Here is a 23311-nt window from a genome sequence, read left to right as displayed (position 1 = left end):
AACGTGCTCAATCTTTCTTGAAAATGTGCACACACGGCAGAAGTGGTGACCCAGTTAAAGTTTTATGGTCATTGCGCAAGTGTCTGGCAACATGGCTTTATAGCGCCCCCTACATTGTTTTCACATATGTAACATCTACTACGGGCGACACGTTTAACACGTTTCACCGATGTCCAAGAAATTTGGTAGACATATGCAGCATGTCGAGCTGCACAACAATGTCATTGACACAGATACTCTAAACCAAACAGGAAGTCTGCTTTTGTGCGTTATGCATGAAACGTGTGAAACACAATCCTCCAAGGAGATGATTCCTAGAGTCCTGAAACGTGGCCAGTATATACAACAGGCCTTCCTGATTAAAACTTATCAAAATGTAACTATAATCTCAAAGGGCTTTGCAATGGCGATCTAATGATATGTGATGGTTCGCCATGAAACAGGAAGTGATGTGTAACCCTGAACCATTCTCAGCCATAGCGCCACGTATTGGTAAGAGGGACTTTAAAATTTCATTTAACTTTTAAAACGTTGGCACATCTGTCCACCATTCAGGTGATATTCGCAGCTGGAGTCCCGCAAGTAGCGAGGAACCGTTCAACTGTGCTTGCAGCTTTAATTTGATACATTCTTCATTACAATAAGTGCTAAATTAGTGTTTTAATTGAATAAATATTGCCTGATAAAGTAAGTCACAGGCCCTCCACTCATATATTTGTCTGCTGAAGTTTTAGTGAAAAGACTAACAGCACCTTCATGTCTGTACACAAGTAAATAATTGAGTTAAATTATTGGGCAGCATGGCTGGGTTGGTAGAGCGGTCGTCTCCCAATCGGAAGGTTGCAGGTACGATTCCCATTTCTGCCTGTCTACGTGCCGAAATGTCCTTGGGCAAGAAACAGAACCCCAAACTGCTCCCACTGGAGTGACAAAGCCTTGCATAGTGTGTGAATGTGTGTGTGAATGTAATGAACAATGGAAAGCACTTTGGTGCTGCTCACACAGCTGTAAGGCGTTAATAAGTGAAATCCAGTTACCATTTTAAAATGTAGAGATATGAGTCTCAAAGTGGTTTACAACACTGATAAAGGAAAATAAATGAGAAAAATACAGTAAATATCGGAACTTCCCTGTAGCTGTTTGACGTTCATTCCCGTTCAGAGCTAAACCTGCATCATATTTCCATTATTACTTAAACACGAGAGTTTTATCTGTCCTCACATCTAGATGTCAGTAGGACAGAATTTCTAAAGCTGCCCTCTGAAAGAGTAATTGAAGGCTCCACTCTGTTATCGGGTGTATTCAGTGACGGTCGGCTTGGCTGACACATAAAAAAAAAAACTAAAGGTTTGAGGATTTTTCATGATTGTGATATTGCGCCTCAGTGTTGGCAGAAAAGGGGTCATGTCCCCATTTCCAAGACGGTAGTTGCTGACGGTGTTTTCCAGACTGACGGAATCGAGCCGGAAGCAAAAGATCCTGCAACGGAATGCAAGAGTACAAGTTGGCCAAGTTGTTCATCTTTTTTTTTTTTTTAACTTTACAAAAGTGAAGTCATGTGAAAAATGATTTGCTTTATTATTTACATTGTATCAGCTGCAGTATTCATGATTGTTAAAGTAGAGTCGTAGTCTGTCTTTACCAACAAAATATTTGTCTTTTTGATGGAAGAAACCTCCACCATTCCTTTCCATTCAGTGAAATGCTCTTTTCTCTCAAGGGAGCTTCAGTACGTTCAGTTTTCAGTTGTATCAGATGCTGTTGCTCAGACTGAAAATATTGTATGTTTGTTTTTTTTTCCTCCCTGAAGCCTTGGAGCTGCGCTTTCAGGAAAAAAAGATGAATTGTCTGGGGGGAAAAGAAAATACTCTATCTCATCCCTCTGCAACTGGAAGGCCAAAGTTGTGTCTGGTTTAATGTTCTCTCAGGAAAAGATCTAAATCATGAAATAGTTTTGGGTATTTTGCGCCAGCACCGCGTGTGCTCTTGATAGTAGCTGGTGAATGAACTGTTGAGACTGTGAGGAGTCTCACTGGCTGATGTGACGGCTGGTGATCGTAACCAGGAGCTTTACAGCTTGGCTGTTTGAGTCAATGCTCTGTAAAAACACTGAAGGGGCTGGAGACTTGATCACCTGATCTCCAGCTGAACTATAAACAATCACAAATATTACAAATTCTCCTCTGATAATATTTTAATGCAAGAAGCTCTATGGTGTGCTGTCCTTTCAAACCCCCCCCCCCCCTTTTTTTTTTCTTCTCACAAGGACAATTATGTTATGTCCTGTATAAAGGAAGCGATGTCAGGTCACTTTAAACTGAGCCAGATGCACAAAGCTGCGTCTCATGACTCATTTCAGGGACGGAGGATGTTGTAGGAATTAGTATGTGCTCGAGTGCAAAGGGAGGTCGGAGGATGAAGCACGAAAGGGCCGTGGCAATATTTGAACAAAAATATTCCTTGTGAGGCGGCCGGCTGTAGACCGCTGACTCAGTTTGTAATCTGTAATTGCCACGAGTCATCCTTCATCTGCTGTGACCTCGATCTGGTATGCTTAGCTCGGGTTTTGGACCTTGCACATTAAAAATCAAAGGAAAACACCTTTTTTTTTAATGAAAACACAATTAAGAAAACTGCATGTCAGTTTTTATTGGAAGCATTACTGATGTTAAAGGTTGCGTTTTACACCTTTGGGCCATGTCTGGAATCATTTTAATCTGTGTTGTATTCAGCCTTCTACAGTGTGGGGTTGTGAGGCGCTTGAGCTGATTCCCTGCTGACTCCGAGTGCAGGCAGGGGACACCCTGCACGAGTCGCTCGTCACATACACTCACAATCACAATTACACACAATTTAGAGACCTCAATTAGTCTCAAATAAGTGTTTTTGTACCGTGGGAGGGAAAACTAACACAGGGGGAACATGCAAACTCAACACAGAAATGCCATTAAAACTGGGCGTCCCCTATTTTGAACTGTAGTCATGAATATGAACTGTACATTTCATGTATGCAGTGCAATGAAGAGCTCTAAGACGGAGCAGAAGCATTAGTCATGAGAGGGAAATGGATTAGCCTTCAAGCAGAGTTCAATACCAAGATAGTGGCTGGCAGTCTCTCCTGTTTTAACCTTGGTGGTAAGACATCGAACACATGTCAAACAAATAAATATAAATCACCTTAAATACTTCAGGGAATGCGGGAAGAACTGCGTTCTACAGACCTGCCAAGTAATTGGTGATTAAACCACATAATTAAAGGACACACACACACACACACACACACACACACACACACACACACACACACACACACACACACACACACACACACACACACAGTGTATGCATGCACATTTACAAAGTGGAGCAACCCAGAGGTGCCCCTTGTGTGTAAACATAGACTGGAGTGAGAGTGTCCATTCAATAGAACGAAAACAAACACATAGAGAAGAGCCCAACATGCCTTTTTATACACCCACACTGTGTGTGTGTGTGTGTGTGTGTGTGTGTGTGTGTGTGTGTGTGTGTGTGTGTGTGTGTGTGTGTGTGTGTGTGTGTGTGTGTGTGTGTGTTATTCATCTCTCATTTGGGATATGTCAAAAGAATGAAGTGTTGTATGGTGCTCCACTCTCTAATGTTTTTTCTAGGACATACCAATATACGATGCCCCTCGTCGTTCCTCGGGGCACGGCGCTGTACGCATGGCCAAGGAGGCTATTTTTATCTCATTATTATAAACGTCTCGAACAGAAACCCTCGCTCTGAAAGGTTCCTGCAACATTGCTGTTACACCGAGGCCAACTTGGCCACCGTCTTCTATCCAATTCTGCAGAAACGCACAGTGCTGCTTTGTTTCTGTGATTGTGCAACATTACTGTCTCACATCGTCCTCATTGTGTTTTTCTTTCCCGTCTTTCAGTGCATGAGGAACCCAGCTCTGCTGCAGAGGACAGGTTTAGTCATTAGAGCGCTTTGCCACATCCAGGAAAATGTCTGGCTCCTACGATGAATGTGCCGTTGCTGACGACACCATGGACAGCTTCTGGGAGGTAAAGAAACGCGGATCTTGTGACGTGCTTTCAACCCGCAACACAAGCCTCACCCTCACCCTCACTCTTGGTCTTGGTATTGATTCAGCCACAGACATCAAGCCATTGCTGGAGTCATGAAACTGAGATAATGGTTACTTTTAGTAGGTTCTCCCAAAAATAAAAATCTGATTAGATTTCATTGGTGAAAAACATCAGTGGTAAATGAGACGATCAGGAAGAGTCTCGTGTCGATTTTAGGTTCAGGTTTAGAACTTGTTATAACGGCACTAAATCTACATATAAGCAATTACACGGATTATTCTCAACACCTAATCTCACCCTAACGCCATGAATGTTTTTTTTAGAATGACGACATGATAAAAAACCCAATTTTGTCTAGAAGAAGTACTGCCACTGACTTTGATGTCGATAGACATATTGATACATTTTAAGTAAAAGTGCTAAAGATTACTGTTAAATCATGACAGGAAACCACCTGACTGAACACGCACACATACAAAATAAATGACCAAGAATTCAGATACATACAATCATAAACCAATTTAATACATTTATAAGTTGTCCATTGATTGTATCAATAATAAAAGTGTTTCCTGACATAGAAGAAACCTGAAGGTTGAGTCACATAGTGAATGTGACATGCTTTTGAATGAGATTATTTATGTGTAAACTAAGCTTTTTTTGTTTGTTTTTATTGTTATTTTTTTTCTGGCCAAGCTGGCTAATAGTTTACATTTCTTTTAAACGGTTATTTAAAAATACATTAGTAATTACATGTTGTAATTTTCCAAAATAGTATAAATAATATTATCATGAAACAGATGAGCTTCCATTGTTCTCTCATTGGGTAAATGAGACATGAAAGTAGTAATTGTTTTTTTTTTACTGTGTTCACAGTATTTTCAATAGGAATCCGCTGCAGACACGTCAACAACTCTTCTAATTAACAGACATTCTAATATCTTTTCATCACTGCATGAATAGTTAGAGGTATTTATTTTAGTGTGTGTTACTATAGCCTGCAGCTTAACAAATACATACTGCTTTGCGAGTCTGTTTGCACTTGTACAACCTCTATACGTTGCAGTTATTGAAGTTTAGACCTCATTGCAGACTTGTTTACACACACGCACACACACGCGCGCGCACACACACACACACACACACACACACACACACACACACACACACACACACACACACACACACACACACACACACACACACACACACACACACACTATAGGAGGTTATGTCCTTGTTTTAAAGGAAGAAAACAAGCATCTGTAGTTTAAATAATGACGCCGAAAGGATTTTCTATCCTGTTGAAGTGATCAGGTTTCAGAAATTGTGATTTGAATTGGAGTGTGGGTAAATTCGCTGAAATAAATTGAAGTCAATGTAATGCTCTTTGAGTATGTGTCTGCGTGTGTGAGCACTCCAAACCTGCCAAATTAGCGATAATGAATTCCCTCAGTACAGACTCTTCTTTGTGTCAGGGCTCTCAGTCACAGAGACTCGGACAAAGAGCTTCGGTCATCAGCTGCTCTGAGGCGGCCTTTCACCACAAGCACCTGCCTATAGCATCTGTACACTAGCAGCACCGCTTAGGTCAGCTTGTGGTTTATGAATGTTTGGAGGATGCATTATGTTCAGGTTGCGTCCTCAGAAGGGCTTGTGTATTGGTTTTTTTTTGCACCGTGGATAGGAAGCGCAGTCATGCTCAGTCACAAGAACAAACACGGGAGCTCAGGTGTGTTTTCATGTGTACAACCAGTCTGCCTACGCGTTGTTGTTCGTGTGACTTGGCAATCTGTCTCATGAGGCAAAACTCATAATGTTAAACACCTGTCCTGCAGCTTCCCTGCAGCTCTCATCCCCATCAGGCCCCTACACACGCATGCTCGCGTCAGGACCAATCACAGTGCAGCGCTGCAGCCTGCAAACATGTCAGACGAGCTCTGCGTGAGCTCTGTCTCTACGATGCTGTATATGACTGCCTGCATTCATAGCCTAGATGCACACACACATATATATACACCCAGTCTATGGTATTTCTGTCTCTACCTCGTCATCCATCCCTGAGAATTTGTCTGACTGCATTACACCACTCAAGAGGATTAAAGCCGTCACAGTTCGAGCTAACATGCACACACACATTCATGTACACACACACAAACACAAGCCCATGTCATTGCATAACTACACATGCACAGGCACGAGTAAACCCCCCCCCCCTTTCTCTTACTGCCCTCCCTTCATCATGCACCATGAGCTCACGCCCCCTGCAGGCACCAGAGAGGTGGAGCCACACAGCCTGGCACAGCTCTTCTTTTAAGGCAGTCTCACTTAAGGTGGAATGCTGTGAGAGAAAATGAGTGGGAGGATTTTATTTGGGAAGAGAAAATTGTTGTGAGAATACTGACATGCTGATCAGGCGAGGACAAGACAACATATATCAAACAAGATGCACCTGGATCTAAAATGTGCATTTAGTAGATGTCTGCAATCAACAATCAATTACAAGTGTATTTATTAATCAATAAATCTGTACGTCACTGCCTGATGATCCAAGCTTCCTTTACACTTGTTGAAGTGCACACGAACACACCCACTATTGTTAATGAGTTTGAAAAGGAAAAAATAACAACCTATCTAATTTATTTCTGGACTTTAGACATCTGTTAGTTTAATAAGCATCTAAATGAACATTTGATGATTTATAGATATTTAATTTGGATATATATTCTTGGATAAATAAGCAAAGGTTTAGTTGGATCTGTGATCATTGTTGCCGTCGATGCACATAAAAGAAGGGTCACACTTCTTTATTCGTAAAAATTCACAAATAACTTTTAAAGACTGAATTGTTTTATATAACAGGCTTCAAACTTTAATTTACATTCACCATTTTGGATTTTTATATATAGTTATCACCTGTGCAGGTAACCTATATCGCAAAAATATTTAAAGAAAGAAAATAGAAAAGTTGGCTTGAGTCTTTTTATTTATACGTCATGAGTGTCGAAAACACTCGCAAAACAATCACCTTTTGACAAATACTGTAACCTTTGGCACATCCGCCTGCATTTTGTGAGCTTTAATGTTCAGTGGGTTTCACTCCTTCGATGACTTTTCTCTGTTCTCAGGTGGGGAATTATAAACGTGCTGTCAAGAGATTCAATGACGGCCATCAGCTCTGCAATGACCTGATGAACTGCCTGGGAGAGCGTGCCAAGATAGAAAAAGCCTACGGCGATCAGCTCACTGCCTGGTCCAAGAGATGGAGGCAACTCATTGAGAAAGGTCAGCCAATGAAGAAGAACTAATATCTTCACAAGTGAACCTATCGAGGCATCTCGGTGTGTAATAGTTGATGGGGGAAACATTGTTTTGATTCTTGGATCTTCTGGTCCGACTGGCAGGCCCACAGTACGGCTCTGTGGAGAGAGCCTGGCTGGCCGTGATGACGGAGGCCGACAAAGTGAGCGAGCTGCACCAAGACGTGAAGAACAACCTTATGAACGAAGACGTTGAGAAAGTGAAGAACTGGCAGAAGGAGGCGTATCACAAGCAAATGATCGGCGGCTTCAAAGAGGCCAAGGAGGCGGAGGAAGGCTTCAAGAAGGCTCAGAAACCCTGGGCCAAGAAGCTCAAAGAGGTGAGGAAGAGGATGGAGAGGATGGGCTTGTGTGGTTTATCTTGCAATGCACTTTTTTTGGGGGGGGGGGGGGGGGGGGGGATTGAGATTTGAACCAAATTGAGCTTGAGCTGAATAGATGAACTTTCATTAATTTACTCCTGAAATGATCTTAGAAAGCCTCTAGATGTTAGATAATCATCAACAAACAATAATTCTAGATGAATAAAACTCTCATGTAATTAGCATTTCATGATCAGTTTTTACTCTTTAACTTTTTATTGATGAAATTGAAGCTGAAACTGTATATTTCTTGTTTTCTGAGACTTTTATTAGTTGTTTAAACTTGACGAAAATATACTGAAGTATTTACACTGGGATTGTTTATCCACTAAAAGTTGGCCTTGTTGGTTATGTGGTGTTTGCAATAGTGATTATATTCTGAATGAAAAGGACTTTGATTATCTGAAGGTATAATTTGATTTTAATTATTTCAGTAGTCGCTGTTCAAAGTGTTTTTCAGTGTGGTAATCACATTTCTTATTATTTAGGCATTCAGCAATCATTAGAACAATTTGTAGGAATAGTTGTCTCGATAATTTGATTTGTGCACAAGTTTGTTAAAAGGAATAGCAAAGAATTAACCGTCTGTATTTCAGTGAATCTTTCAGTTGAGTGTTGCGCCGCAGGTTTTATCTGGAGACAAATCCTGGATCTACTCCATCACACTGCACCCACCATGATACTGGCACATTTCCTCAACCTTAAGTGTGGTGTTCCAGGCAAAGCGAATTCTATTCAAATTACCAATGCATCAAGTCCTGATTTTCTGCATCGGGAAACAATATATAACAATACCACTGCATGCATACAGTGATTGAAACTAATCGGATGAAATATTAAAGACACATTTTTTCCTTTAACACACATTATTACCGTTTCTACAACACGTTTGCAGAGAAATGTGAATATTTGAGGTGTTCATCCCATTAAAGTTTAATCAGCCACATGTTTTTCTACAAATCAAACGGTGCATTAGACTTTGTGAAGATAACGTTATATAAAATGCTGTTCGGCCAGCGTGCATTTAGTTATAAAGGGAGAGCAGATCACATGTTCCTCCAGGTCATAACGGGTTAACGGTGGCTGTCTGGATACATCTACCTCAGGCCGTTTTTTCTATCGTATGAGACGACTGAGGTCCCAGGAGATGCAAACCTGTTTTTTTTTTCCATTTTATTTTAGTATACACTTGTATTAAAGTATAATATTTTTCATCGTCATCTTGTAAACTTTGGTATTCAACATCCAAATATGGTTAAATCAACAATGTGTATTTAAGGCACGTATGTGTAACTCCATTGTGTCTCTTCGGTCAGATTACTTAAATCTTCCACGCTGATTAAATGCTTGTGTTTGAACCTGCAGATGGAGACGGCTAAGAAAAGCTACCACATGGCCTGTAAGGAGGAGAAGCTGGCAGCAACCCGAGAGGCCAACGGCAAGACTGAGGCGTCTGTCACGCCAGACCAGCAGAAGAAACTCCACGAGAAAGTGGACAAATGCAAACAGGACACGCAGAAGGTGAATGTCCTGCCGCAGCTCAGGGGGACAGGGTGGCTCTATGGCCCCTCTGTAGCAGCTCCCTGACGCTTACACAATATGTCATGTAAATAAGCATTTTGTTTTCATATCGATTTAATTTTCATTTTACAATGAATTTCAAAAAAATGGTCTGATAATCAGGCTAAAAACAGATTAAAAAAAAAAGTCAAATTGCTGTAATATCCAGAATAGCTGTTAAAAATGGCTAAAACAGCTAAAAACAATCATAATTAACAAATAAACAAGTGGATGGATGGATGGATGGATGGATGGATGGATAATATGGGAAAATATTCAAACTAAAATGATTACAATTGCTTGCATAGCTTTTTTTTGAAGAAAAAGAAACAAAAACTGAGAAAAGGTGTTTGTTCAGCTAAAACTGCTCCAAGCATTAGAAAATGCAGAGATACATAAAGTGGCTAAAGCAGGAAATTCCATGAAAAGGAAAAATCTGAATCATAAAAATAAAATGCTAATAATGTGATACAATGTAACACATGAATACAACCACAGTTTTTATATGTATTGCGTTTTCTTTTTCTTAACTTCAGATTATTAACATGTTTTGCGGCTCCAGAGAAATTTTATTTGGTGGAAAAATTTTAGAAACAGTTCTTTTGGTCAGCAAGGTTGCAGGCCCCTGGTTAAGTGCATGTAAAGACACAGAAATATAACTCTGTTGGTTAAAAGAATTTACTTTTACACTGATATTCAAGCTCGACACGTTCAGCTAATCTGGTTTGGCGAGCTCCCAAGTCTGTATTCCAACTGATGAAGGCGGCCCGCTTCGCACTACAACACAATCGCCTTAAAGTACACTTTGTTTGAGCCGCTGTACCGGTAGAAGTATCGACGAGCACTTTCAATGCCACACGGATCACTGTGTTGCTTCCTTTTGTTCCAGGCTAAAGAAAAGTACGAGAAGTCTCTGGAGGAGCTGAACAAGTGCACTCCACAGTACATGGAGTGCATGGAGCAGGCGTTTGACCAGTGCCAGCAGCACGAAGTCAAGAGGCTGACCTTCCTGAAGGAAGCCCTGCTGGACATCAAACGCCATCTTAACCTCACCGAGAACCAAAGGTGAGTCGACCTGAAGGGCAAGTGGATTCATGTTTCATGGAGCTGCTGGGTTAAATGCTTGTTAAAGCCATTTTAGACGTCGTGTAATTGCCCCTATTGGGATTTATAGGGAGGCCTGGTTGCACGGTTTTCTTTATCTCTGAATATTTCTTCACAAGCTTGTTTCGTCTGAACCTTCCAACTCGTTTTTGGTTTTTTTTCCCCTCACTCGGTCCATAAATTAGTCATTGTGTGGGCTATACTTGAGCAGGAAGTATTTATTTTTAGTGGAAACTATCTAAACAGATGAGATTCATTCGTCTCGTGTCGCATTCAGCCCAAATTGATTAATCGCAAACACATGTCTGAAGCAACTCATGTGTTTCCCGTTAGCAGATTCACTGCAGTAATTACCTGATGATTCAGGCAGTGATGTTTCTGCCAAACTGCGTTTCACTCAGTCAGTGTCTGCCTGTCATATTCCGGACCGCCTGGGACAAACACAGCCAGGTGCCACAGCAAAGCGATTTTCAGGCTCTTTAAACAGACCCGCCGACTCTGTTTGCCGTCGATCGTTCTGGCTTCTGAGTGTTCGGGGGATTGTGTCGTTGTTTGGATTTACTAATCTGGTCAGTCATTTTTGTCACGGTTCTGTTTAACACTGAAATATTGCATTTTTAAAGTAACACATCCATGCATCACCACTACTTTTGGGAGTAACACGCTGGTAACCGCGTACTATTATGAATTCATTGACTGAGGTTTCACCAAGATCATCGGTAATACTCGGATGTATGAATATATATGAACCAATAAAGGAGCTTAAATTTATCATTGGGTTTCCAGCTTGCACTCTGTACTTTGTACTGACTATCTCACTATCGGCCTTCTCACTGCCGTTTTATATCAAATCATCAAGACTAAATAATGTAAGGACCCACATGAAACGCATGTCTTTTTTCATAGAAAGTGAGGCCTTATGATGGAAATGTCTGCAAACGTCAACAATAAGAAGCGAGGAAGCAAAAGACACACTCAACTCAGTTGGAATGGGATTCTACAATTAAAGCTCCAGGTTTCCCTCCATTGTTGACTCGTCTTGATATTTTAGCAGGAAATACACAAACGCCACAATTTTGATCATTAAAAAGATATATATTGGAAGCATTTACAGCACGTGCCAATATTCACTTTATTTAATCATTACTTGGTTTGTGCTTTGTTGCTATTATTAAAATAAAATCTTAGCTTAGCGCTGAACTGTGATGTGTCAGTGGCATTATACAAACGTCAACTGACCTTCATAACTCCTTTCAATTCAATTCAACTTTATTTATATAGCACTAAATACAACACATTTGTCATTTCCAGGTGCTTTTAACAGAGAGAAACCCAACAATCCAGAGCTGTTTTATATATTTTTTATTGTTTAACTTAAGAATAATGATCTAAACAGCGGAGTTGAGACATTTTTGTCAAGACCCACAATATCCAGCATACAGAGCATCTTCCTCTTTTAGCAGTCGCCACTAACCAATAGAATATAAATCTGCAGCTCTTTGTAAAACACCAAAAAATGGAAGTCTCATATGTATTGTATGCAGGCCTAAAGGACTGTAATAAATTTACTTTAGGAACTAATGTTCATGTAATCCCCTTCTCATTTCAAGCTCGTCATTAAAGTCCTGATTTAATTTTCCCTGCTAATGTACTTGCATGAATTAAGTTTCTCCACCCTTCACAGGTGTCACGTGTCCTCCTAAAAACAACTGCTCAGGCTCTCTGAGTTTTAATATGCACAAATTTAATATGCTTGATTTTCCGCTGGGATGCCTCAACAAAACCCTGTGAGACATTACAGTGAAATATCAGGGTTTGTCTTTATGAAGAGCGTCTCCTCATCTCTCCTGAAGCAAATGATAAGGATTATAAGACTTAATATTTTTGTTTTCAAGAACTCTGTTTGCACCTCATTGACTGTGTTAATATGTAATGCCAGGGCACACTGGTTTATTCCGTGCATTGCCTCTTTTAATCTCCACCGCATGGTGGTTATTCGGGGAAAAATGTGGCACCATAAGCGGCGAGATCCTTGGGAAAGACGGGATTATTCAGGCCACATCTTTCATCTGCTGACGGCTTCGGCAGAAAATTCAGGGAGACACTCCAGTCTGGTCGTGACCCAACGCTGAATCTCTCTAAAGCCACCGTTTGAACGACACTCTGGGTTTTGATGCCAAATTGGAAGTGCCCTCGGGTCTCTTCTGGCGCCTTCATTGTCGGTATTTGTTCCATTTTTCCTCTCCTCAGCTATGCCACAATATACAGAGAACTGGAGCGCACGATCCTGGCTGCGAACACACAAGAGGACCTGAAGTGGTTCAGCAACAACCACGGCCCGGAGATGCATATGAACTGGCCTGCGTTTGAGGTGCGACATTTAAACCGTCTGAAACACAAACGACGGTGAACTTCACTCCTCCCCACAGTTGTTGTTGTTTATTTAATGGCTTTCCATCCTTTCACTCTCCTCACCAGGAGTACAACCCAGATGCTGCTGCTGCTCCTCCAAAGAAGAAGAAACCAGATGGAGCCCCACCCACCCCAAGCACCGACCACGTGGCGCCACCTGGTGACCGCAGCAGGTCAGTTCAAGTAGTCCAATAACAATTACATCGGTCACTTTGACAGTAACTGCATGAGTAAAGGAATCATACTGGGTAGATGTGGCTGATATGCATCGATCAAAGATATCCCAAGGCTAAAACAATTTCATGAAGAGTTTTCTATATTTTTAACAAAGTTAAAGTACTGGGGGACCCAAACACTGAATCGCCATCCTCCTCCCGTCTCAAACTTCAGAACCTAAATGTGTGTAGAGAGAAACCTTTAGTACATCTTAATATATACTTCGAATTTTGCTCTATAAATTGTATCTTTTGTTGTGCTATTGACGAGCATCGCAAGTTCAAACATGCGAGAACGTGCACTCTTGTCTTCACTTCACACAGGAAGGCCCCTTATTCCAGATTTTGTCAATGTCATGCAAGAGAACTAAACCGTAAGATACGTCTTCTAATGTCCTCAAATCGATCATAACAGCGATCATAACCATCAGTGTGTAATTTGAGGTTTTGCTCAAACTGAGCCTCTGGCTCACTGGTTCTGCTGAAGCAGGGAGGACCAGAGCTCTGTGGACGGTTTTCTGCTGCTGGTTCGGTGTCTTTTACAGCAGCAGAATAACTGAAGAGAATCTACACGACCTGCGTGTAGCCTGAGGCGCTTCACAGTTCAGAAGCAAAAGACAAACAATATGAGCCCAAGAAACAAAATTCAAACAAGCAAACCAAACCACAACATACGTCGGTAAAAGTCAATCCAATATCAGAAGCAACATGAGGAAGTTTTCAAAGTGTTTCCTTGATTGATTTGACCTTTTTCTTCAGATTTGTTGGCATTTCGACTTGAGCTTTAACGATCATGATATTCCAACATTTGTTTGGCTCGTTTCAAAATCGGAATTCATTTTCTCCTCCAGTGTGAGCAGCTATGACAAGAACCAAGCTTATTCGACCGAGTGGTCCGACGACGAGCAGCCCGCCGCGTACTCCGGCAATGAGAACGGCGGAAACGGGAATTCGTTCGAAGAAGATTCCAGCACTGGGAAAGGGGTCCGCGTGCGTGCCCTCTACGACTATGACGGCCAGGAGCAGGATGAGCTCACCTTCAAAGCAGGTAAGCATCCAGAACCAGGTCCTACAGGTTCCATGTTTCTCTCTGTTGTCTTGAATTTTGGTTGGATCATCCGATGCAGAAGGACGAAAACAGGATGTGAAAGTCTTTATAGTAGAGGGGAGGCGCAATATGACCTGGATCTGTAAAATAGGAGCATAAATGTGTATTTTTATTAACGAAATACCCAAATTCATGTTCTCAGACTGGATCATTTGGCAGACTGTTTTCACAAACACGAGTACAGCTAAAGCCACATTGCTAGCAGTAATTTACATTTGGCTTCAAATCACAAGGAATAAATCAGAAACACCAGTTAAGTTTTTATTTTTTTTTAATTCTTTTGATTTACAATTTGCAGCAGCATCCCATGTTTTGGTCCAGAAACCAGATGCTGCACACCCCTGGTCCAGAAAGTCAAACTTTGACCTAATTTCTACCCCGACGCTCTCTTCCTCTAGAGATTGCAGTGATCAGTCAATAATAGCCACGTGAAAAACAAATTACAGACACTTACTACCAGTTAAGACAATGTCTTTGGGAAGTGGTTTGAACAATCGCTTCAGAGCCACACAGTGACATGACCGACAATGTAAAGAGACGCTCTGCACTTCAATTAATAAAGAAAATAAAAAAACCTTTTGAAGAAGCCTCAGCCGCACATGTTTATTTTGTTTCCCCCCTGGCACTCACTCAAAGTTTGAGATAAGGTACTTTTGAATATTCTCTATGTTGTATGGCAATGTCTGGAGGCAGGCTTTAACGAATTTTGGAAAATACGTGCAAACAAGTGTTTAAGAGGGTTTTTTTTAAGTTGAAATTGCCCTGTGGAGGTTTTTTTATGAACAAACACAACTTTTATTTGCATCTGGTGCTGCCCACAGCCACTATTTGCTGTGGGCAGCATTGAAGAAATGAAAGAAAACTTACTAAACACTGTCATTTCCCTAATAAATGGCTAAAGCAATGCAAGCCTGACATTCATACAAATCTTGATGTGCAGAAATCTGCATCAGTTCTGAGAACTGTCTCCTCCCTAGATGCACATTTCGCTGTTTGAGCGTATTAAAGTGAACGGCTCTTTGCTTCGCAGGTGATGAACTGACCAAGACTGAGGATGAGGATGAGCAAGGCTGGTGTAGAGGTCGTATGGACAACGGCCGGGAGGGACTGTACCCGGCCAACTACGTCGAGCCCATCTAGTCACGTTACTGGACAAAGACATGCCGTTGGAGGCAGCTTGAACTGTCCCGTCCAATCGCACCGCACATAGCCAGAGACTTAAGAGCAACACATCCCCTCGCCCAACAGATGCGCCAAGCAAGTCTTGCCTAAATAAAAACTTAGTAACCTAAAAAGACAATATATCAGTATAGTATATTTTATCCGGCATTCGGGGTGGGTGGACTTACACATTTAAAAACGAAGAGCAGCAGTTATTCCAGTATATACACACTCAACTATAACATCAAGACAGTGCAGGAACACATTGCTTCTCTGTGTAGCTGTATTTAACATAAGATGCAGCTTGTTTAAACCTGCGGTATACTGCAGCCTGTTCTCTTTTGAAAATGGGACGATAGTATAATCAGTTCTGCCCATTCAACAAAGAAGAGCTTCTCTAACCTGCATTGTGTATATACAGTGTGATGCCATTTTGTGTAGCATTTTTAATGCTGTGTACGGTCAAGTCGTCATTCTTACATCAGGAATGCTGTGTAGTGTTTAAAGTACCACAAACAGTATCCTTTATTTTTGTTTTTCTTTCTGTTTGATTTGTTTGTTTGTTTTTTTCTTTATGGTTCAGTCCGACCTCTCTTTCAGTGTGTGCAGTGCTATGTGTTTTTAACTGTTTCTGAACTTGCATAGCAGCATGCGCTATGCAAATAATCGCATTCCTTGAATCCCGCGGCCTCGTCCAAAAGGCCGCAACTTTGATGCAACACTTTCAACTACGAAATGCAGAGTTCACTCCTCGGCATCACATGCTTCTTGGACATGCACATTGCTTGTGATTTTTACGAGAAAGCTTGTTGATGAACTGATTTTTACGTTTTGTTTTTCCAACATTTTCTTTATTTGTCCACGACGTCATTCTTCATGCAAATCTTGAAAAGGGATTTGCGGTTTCTGCAGAAGCTTTCATTCTTGGTTCAGTAATTCAGGTCTTATACACTGCAATTTATCCAATACACCCAGAGCAGAGTTGGATAAGTCATCTTGAGATTATTGACACTTGCAGCATTAGGAGGAGGGTTTTGAACGATACCTGTTCCGGGAACTTTTCTTCCAGAGCGAAGGGGCCTAATGGAGGCGTGTCGATGCGTTACTGTGCAACAGGCTGTTTGTCTGAAGATCGAAGCCTCTCCAACAGGACATGAATGTACTAGTGATTGGGCTTGTTATTAAAAAAAACAACACATTGTTCTCCACTGTCATTTAGAGCCCTGCCAATAGCGTAACGCACTAGTTATGTGGCCCCGTTTCCCTGCTGAGCCAAAGAATGACCCATTTCCCATCAACTGTTTTCTCTCTTCATGCAATAATTTCACATGTCACACGAGAAACAGCTTGAAGTGAAGATCAACTTGCAGTTGCTTCCCGGTCCAACCAGACTTCATTTATCTGCAGACCACTGCTCAGTGACACAGGGAAAACATGTCGGCGGTAGTGCGCTGCGTGCGAGATGAGCCTCGCACGGTACATTACACATTGAAATCTTAAAACTCACTCAGTAGAAAGTACAATTTCAAGCAGCAGCCACATTCATCACATTTTCACAAGAGCATCATCCTGCTACAAGTTAGCTGGGGGGGGGAAAACGCTTTTTTTTTTTTTTTCTAACTTAGTTTGTCCTGAAGTTTTTAACATGTCACTGGAATTAACAGCAGTCAGATGTGTTTAGCTCTGAGTCTCAAACAGGATTTTGGCAGGTTTGGGGTCTCACACACGAAGAGAAACGCATCACCAGCTCACAAGTTGTGTCTTAGAGTAAAAAAAAAAAAAAAAGCTGTCCAGCATAGCAAAAAGGACTCCTGTCGTGAAACTGTCACACACACACACATTCTCCACACACCCGACATGCAAACACACATTAAACACACAATATACACAGAACATGCAAGTTCAAACACATTTACCAGGTTAATTTGTTGTTTTTTTTGTTGTTGTTTTTTTTGAGGGGGTGGGGGGGTACATCATCATCCAGTGTGTATGAGTTGTGTAAATGTAACAGAAAAAAATGTAAAAAAAAAAAAAAAATGCAAGTGATTGAACTATTAAGACAAAATGTAGTGTTATACATGTAAATGTGTTTCATTAAATAACAGAAATGGAAAACATATTAAGTAATAGGTACCATATCGTATGAATTTTATTGCAATTGAATTGTCAGTGTATCATAAAAGCGTGACGTTATCCCACGCGGTCAGATTTGTATATGATGATGTAATTTAAAGATTATATTCTATTGTAACTGTACAACTGTGTTGAGTTGAAAATGAGACCTAACCATGTTGAGGCAGTAAAAAGGTGTACATGTAAATGCTTTTTTATGTTGATCTCTTCCTTATGCACACAGGGAACAGCAGCTCATGTTGTGGAACCCCTATATTAGCGGACTAGAAGATGTATGTTCATAGTTAGTGATGTACTTTTATCTCCTAACTGGTGTAGTGCCTGTTCATCTTGATGTAACAAGAAGTTCATTTAAATATGCATAAAGATGATTATGATCACAGATAAATAATGACGATAGTGATGAAAAAAAAAAACAAATCAAATTTGTTGTGATGGTGTCAATATTGCGATATTGGTTTGAAAGGGAAACAAGTTTGTTGAAGAAAAAAAAAATCAAGTGTAGTGTCTGTGTGTTTTTCTTTTTATGTATGGATTGCACTTTCTTTTTTTTTTCTTTTTTTTTCCTAAAAGTCACAGATCTTATACTACTTATAAATACCAGATCGTCAAAAGAACAAAACATAAAAAACAGGGACTTAGTTTAATTGAATAAAGTATTCACTCTCCTTGGCATTGCTTTGCAACGTTCACATAATTTCAGCACTTGAAAGGAAATTAAGAACATTTTGATAATTAAAAACAAAAAAAAGTTAATTTAAAGAGACAACACTGAGTCTGGAGTGTGACCGAGTTTGAACCATGTTGCGCCTCCCAAATTCGGGTCACCTCCCAATAAACCGTTATTCTCCAGTAACGTCAAATGTGTCTGAGTCGCTGTAACCAGCAGCAAATTTAACTGAAATATAAGAAGGACCTGGCCAGACCCTGGCCAGAGACAACAGGACTGCCCACCAGCACCTCGATAGCTTATTATTACTTAACCTTTTTTTTTTTTTTTTTACAACTTTAAAAAAAAAAAAGTTTTAAGTCACACCAACACAAACTTAAAACATATTCAAGCAATCAAAGATGGAGTCCAATCTGAAGTGATCACAAGGCACAATAAAGGCAGGAGTGCATGTTGTAGTAGGCAGTCTCTACATCAAACTGTATGTCCAGCATATCGCTCCAGTCCTCCTCCGTCTGTCCTCTCCATCATACAGGGATGACAAACTGGTAGATTAGTCTGGCGGATACTTCAGGCTTTCGAATGATGCCCTTCTTGTAGTACTGGCGTATGGAGCGGCTCAGTTTGTCATAGTTCATGGCCGGCCGGTTCTTCCTGATCCCCCACAGTCGGGCAACCTGAGCCGAGTCTTCTATCTTAAAAATTCCTTTGGGGAGAAGAAGAAATTACATTATTGGGACTGAAATTACACTGAAGTTGATGTTTTGCTATGAAATCACATTTCTGGTAGTATTTTTATTGGCTTTTTTATAATATCGGGTCTGTCAAAGTTGAGAGTTATGAGTTTGTGAGCAAAGTTAAAACATTGCAGAGGCTGTGCTAAAGCTTGCTCCCGATGTGAATGGGTGGACATGACCAACAGTGTGAAGTGCTGCTCTGATTTACTTTGAAGTTGAATCTAAACTGGCAGATTTAAACTTCCAAGATTTGTAGCTTTTTTATTTAACATAAAACATGTTTGTACCTCTTTCAGGTAAACAAATGACCACAATCATACACTACACCGTCCTGCTGTCATTGTGAAATTTTTAAGTATTTTAATTTGTAAAGAAGTGGAGTTTGTGTTTTACTCCGGTTTCCTCCCGCAATCCAAAAAATGTGACGATAGTTGGTCACTCTAAATTGCCCGTAGGTGTGGTTGTGTGATAAATGGACGTGTGTGTGATACCAAAATTTCAAATCCAGTGATTTTTTTTCTCAGTGTAGTGATCTAAGCTCCTCCTGCAGTGACCTCTGACCTTTCTCCTTGTTGAGCCAGCGGATGCAGCGGCTGTAGTTGTGAGGCTTGAGGAGCAGCTCCCGGAGGAACTGCCAGAGCTGGATGGGCTGGTTGGGGTAGTTAGAAGTCACATCCAACCAGGGGGTCTCCTGAAATGCTGCCGTGAAATAGCAACAATAAGGGATCACAGTTTTAACTTCACATCATGTATTTCAATCATAGCATCAATATCTTGAATGTTTCTAAATGTCATTGAAATATCTGCTCACCAGATTTGCTGTCCTCGGTCTCATATCGCCTCTTCATAGCTGTGGCTAAAAGAAAAAGAAATAATAATAGTAAACTCTTGACTTTTCGATTAGTTTTTGCAGCATTGGTAACATCCCAGTCTTTCCCTTCTTTTTTTTTCTTTTTTTTTTTTCTGAGGATTTCTTGTTGCTCATACCTGATCTCCAGATGTCCAGATGTGCAAACAGGGTGTCTCCGAACTGTGAGGAGCGCTGTTTGAAGTCTGCCTCGGTCATGAAGCACAGGTCCCTCCCACACATCTCCTGAAACATGGTGCTGGCCTGTGGCAGCTTGTACAGGTGCTCGGTCCACAGCAGCCACTTCTGAACCTGCACACAGCTCCAGTCCAACGGGTCTGTGGAGCAAAGCAGTGACGAGGGACGTTTAGAACGCATAGAAACACTGTTTTAATGCAAGCAGCTTTGTCCTCTGGAGGGTGGGACCAGAGGTGGAAACAGTAGTTGAAATGTCTTCTATATTTAAGTATATTGAATCATATATAAAAGTACACCTATGTGTTTAAATTCATTTTCAATAGCTGGCATGCTGTTCATTTTCCCTCGTGTAAAATATATCTGCATAACACCTTTGTCATAAAAACAATAAGATATTTTAAAAGATTAACCTTCGTCTCATGTCGACCAATCTGGAGTTTGACAAACAAATGGCTTCAGTTGCAATGATGAGAAACAAAGGATCCGATATAGAATCTGAAGAAGTTTTTCTTTGTGGAAATCTCAATAATACATTTCTGGATCTTTGTTAAGTGTAATATAACTTATGTCCATATATAGTCATTTTATATAGGCTACCTGCAGGAGCTAGACCTGGGTCATTGGGGTTATGTAAAATGCGTTGTGAAACAAAACAAACAATAATCTGACAGAGTGATATTTTAAAACTTTTAGACAAATAATGTTTAGAAGAAAAGTGAAAAAGATCTTGTGTCAATAGAGGAGTTTGCACAAGGAGGACGGAGACTCAGATGATTTTAAGGCGTCCCACTGGATGTTGATGTGAAGGCAAACAAACACATGCTGGCCTTTTTTAGGCAGCTATCACACTTTCTTTTGTTCCTTTGTATGCTTTAAATATCATAACACTGTTTTCATGAGTGACTGGGAAGTGGGAAATGTACTCGTGTACATCTGAACTCTGTCGAACTCGGAAACTAGGAACATGGCGTGTTTTGGAGAGCTCAGCTTTGGTTCACATACATTACAAATTGTGCTCCTTAATGATGTGCGGCGTAAGAGTAACCTGACTTTATTTAAGCTTAAGTACAATACATTCCTATGTTGTTAATGACAATTCTGTGTGCATCTTTTAAAGCGAGGCACAAAGATTACTCGTTTGTTTTTATTATTTATGTTTTTATTGATCTTCCACAGGATTTTCGGCGTTAGGAACGTTTCGATAAACAGCGCATCAGAAGTGTGGAAAATATGGAAATAATGTGCCGGGATTGTTGTTAAGAATTTGCCAAACCGTTTCCGTAAAAATCACAAAAAACTTCAAAAAATGTTTTCACTTTTACGTAGATGATATCCGTCTCTATTTCTAAACCTAACCTAACAAATAACCTCCAACTCTCGATACATGTGTCAGGTCTCTGTGTCTGTCTGTCCCTGTGTGTCTCACCTCATGTTTCCAATTGACCAATGGTCTTCTCCCTCTGTGTGCTCCAATCTGGCTTAATGAGTTCCACCTGTGTCTGTGTCTGATTTATTTCATTTAATAATACTATTATATTGATATATATATATATAGATATAGATATAGATATAGATATAGATATAGATATAGATATAGATATATCTAGACAGAAAGGTTATCCGAGTAAATCATTAAAAAAGAGGATAATGTAATAGTTTATTTTTGTTCTTGATCTGTGACATTTGTTTGCAAAAACTATAGAAAAGGAATAGTTTGATTGGATAATGGATTACTTGTCAGTCTGTCTCTCTCGCTGTCTGAGCTGCTGCCTGCGATGATCACTGAAGGCCTGATGAACTACACCTGAGGGTAGAGACGGTCAGAGGAGGAAAACGCAACAGTTTTTCCCAACGGCAAAGGTCAGATCGTTCAGGTAAAGTTTAAGTATTTAGTTTATGATCGGCAGTTTAGTTTCCTCAGGTTTCCCGGGATCATAAACATTGAAGTTAATGTGACATTTGATCTGCGGCTGCCTTTTCTCTGGATCTGAAAAGACTTCCTCTGACATATGCTCCGAAGTTTAGGATTGAGGCAACAACACATGAAGTTAAAATCATTTTGATTTGGAGCAGACGCCACACGTCAACATTGTCCAACAACAGCTTGCGACACTTGCCCTTTGTACCAATATGTTCATGAAAACTTCTTATATCCAGTTTTTTTGGGTTAAGATGTGCAAGATAGGCACTTGAACTTCATACAACTGTCTCCAAAAGTCTTGACAAACTCATTCCAGTTCGGTTAGTGATTTTGGAGGGTTGGTTTTTAAATATGAATACAACTCCAATGCATGGTAGCTGGTACAAATACAGTGAAAATGTATATTCTCCAGTTATGGCATTTTGTAGACTGAGTATACGATGCATCATTTTACAAATTGACAGGTTGATTTTGATGCTCATGCAACTGTACTCGCAGTAGGGATTTCTTCAGTGCTGCTTCACTGACCTCTCAGCTACTTCTAGTAACACGGAGAGATTCCTGATGAATAAATCATAAACAGCCGTGTCTTTTCTTGGAAAAAAAAAACAAAGTTGATGTCTTCTTTGTGATTTCATGACCTGGAACTGACCCTCTGGTGGGTTTTATGTTTGATACTCCTGGTCTAGACTATTGTAACTCTCTATACTTACTGCACTGATTAGTGGCACATTATAGACCAGATTTAAGATGTTAAAAATCCCTCAAGGAAAGAACTGTCAACTGAGTATATGACTTGTATATTTCTATATGGCCCTCATATGACCCTTGACCTCTGGTAGTTCTCTTAATAATTCTCGATCAAAAACCAGAAGCAACATGGCTGTTTGCTGTCAGTCTCTGTCCCACCTGGAGGGATGTTGAGTAGCTTGCAGGCAGTGCTGACATCTTTCAGCACCTCCTCCACCACCATCGTCTGGACCTGCTCCAGGCAGCGCTCCTCCACCTGGGCCTCCATCTCGGGGAGGGGCGGCTGGGCGGGACAGGGAGCAGGGAGCCTCTGCTCCAGAGTCACAGCAGCACATTGCTCCGTCCTCCTCTGCACCAAGGGGTTACCCTTGTTAAATAACCGGTCACTGGAGGGGATGCAGACACCCGGCCAGCTCAGCTCGGAAAAACCCAACACACCGCGGGGGGGTTTCAAGTCCTCCGCCTCGTCCAGCCAGGCCAGCCTGGTCTGGCTGTGGGAGTGACTGACGTAGAAAGAAGCGTGAGCCGTCGTGCCGATGTGTTCACCATCTGGACTCCCCATCCTTTGGTTCCTTTAGCTGGATCTGGAAGGAGCCGGTTCACTTGGGTGTCATCAGTGTCAGAACAGGTTTACGTTGTGTGACATTTTCAAGACTTTTGAGACAGAGTGGCATTGATGCTGCGACAAGAATAACACACCCACAATACCCACAATTCCTAAAGTAAACCTGACATTTGCT

General features: G+C 40.9%; 2 protein-coding genes across 3 annotated transcripts in view; one reads left to right on the top strand and one right to left on the bottom strand.

The window, feature by feature from the left end:
- Window positions 1-17923, top strand: part of pacsin1a (protein kinase C and casein kinase substrate in neurons 1a) — a 38360-nt gene extending 20437 nt beyond the window's left edge. For both annotated transcript variants that reach the window (XM_080468936.1, XM_080468937.1), the window contains 9 exons: window positions 3920-4049; window positions 7202-7358; window positions 7478-7713; window positions 9121-9276; window positions 10205-10380; window positions 12670-12790; window positions 12898-13004; window positions 13898-14094; window positions 15185-17923. In XM_080468936.1, the coding sequence (XP_080325062.1) occupies window positions 3990-4049; window positions 7202-7358; window positions 7478-7713; window positions 9121-9276; window positions 10205-10380; window positions 12670-12790; window positions 12898-13004; window positions 13898-14094; window positions 15185-15294 (1320 nt within the window). In that variant the 5' untranslated portion in view covers window positions 3920-3989 and the 3' untranslated portion in view covers window positions 15295-17923. The remainder of the gene's footprint in view (window positions 1-3919; window positions 4050-7201; window positions 7359-7477; window positions 7714-9120; window positions 9277-10204; window positions 10381-12669; window positions 12791-12897; window positions 13005-13897; window positions 14095-15184) is intronic.
- Window positions 17924-18645: 722 nt separating this feature from the next.
- Window positions 18646-23133, bottom strand: LOC308112794 (SAM pointed domain-containing Ets transcription factor-like; the record flags this gene model as incomplete). The annotated part of the gene is made up of 5 exons (XM_080468557.1): window positions 18646-18824; window positions 19417-19554; window positions 19667-19711; window positions 19843-20040; window positions 22731-23133. The coding sequence occupies 5 exons, from the start codon at window positions 23131-23133 to the stop codon at window positions 18646-18648; spliced, it is 963 nt and encodes a 320-aa protein (XP_080324683.1).
- Between the last annotated feature and the right edge of the window lie 178 nt (window positions 23134-23311).

Source organism: Lipophrys pholis, assembly GCF_963383615.2.
Source record: "Lipophrys pholis genome assembly, chromosome: 8".
Classification (NCBI taxonomy): Eukaryota; Metazoa; Chordata; class Actinopteri; order Blenniiformes; family Blenniidae; genus Lipophrys; species Lipophrys pholis.
This window is presented reverse-complemented; position numbering and strand designations above follow the sequence as displayed.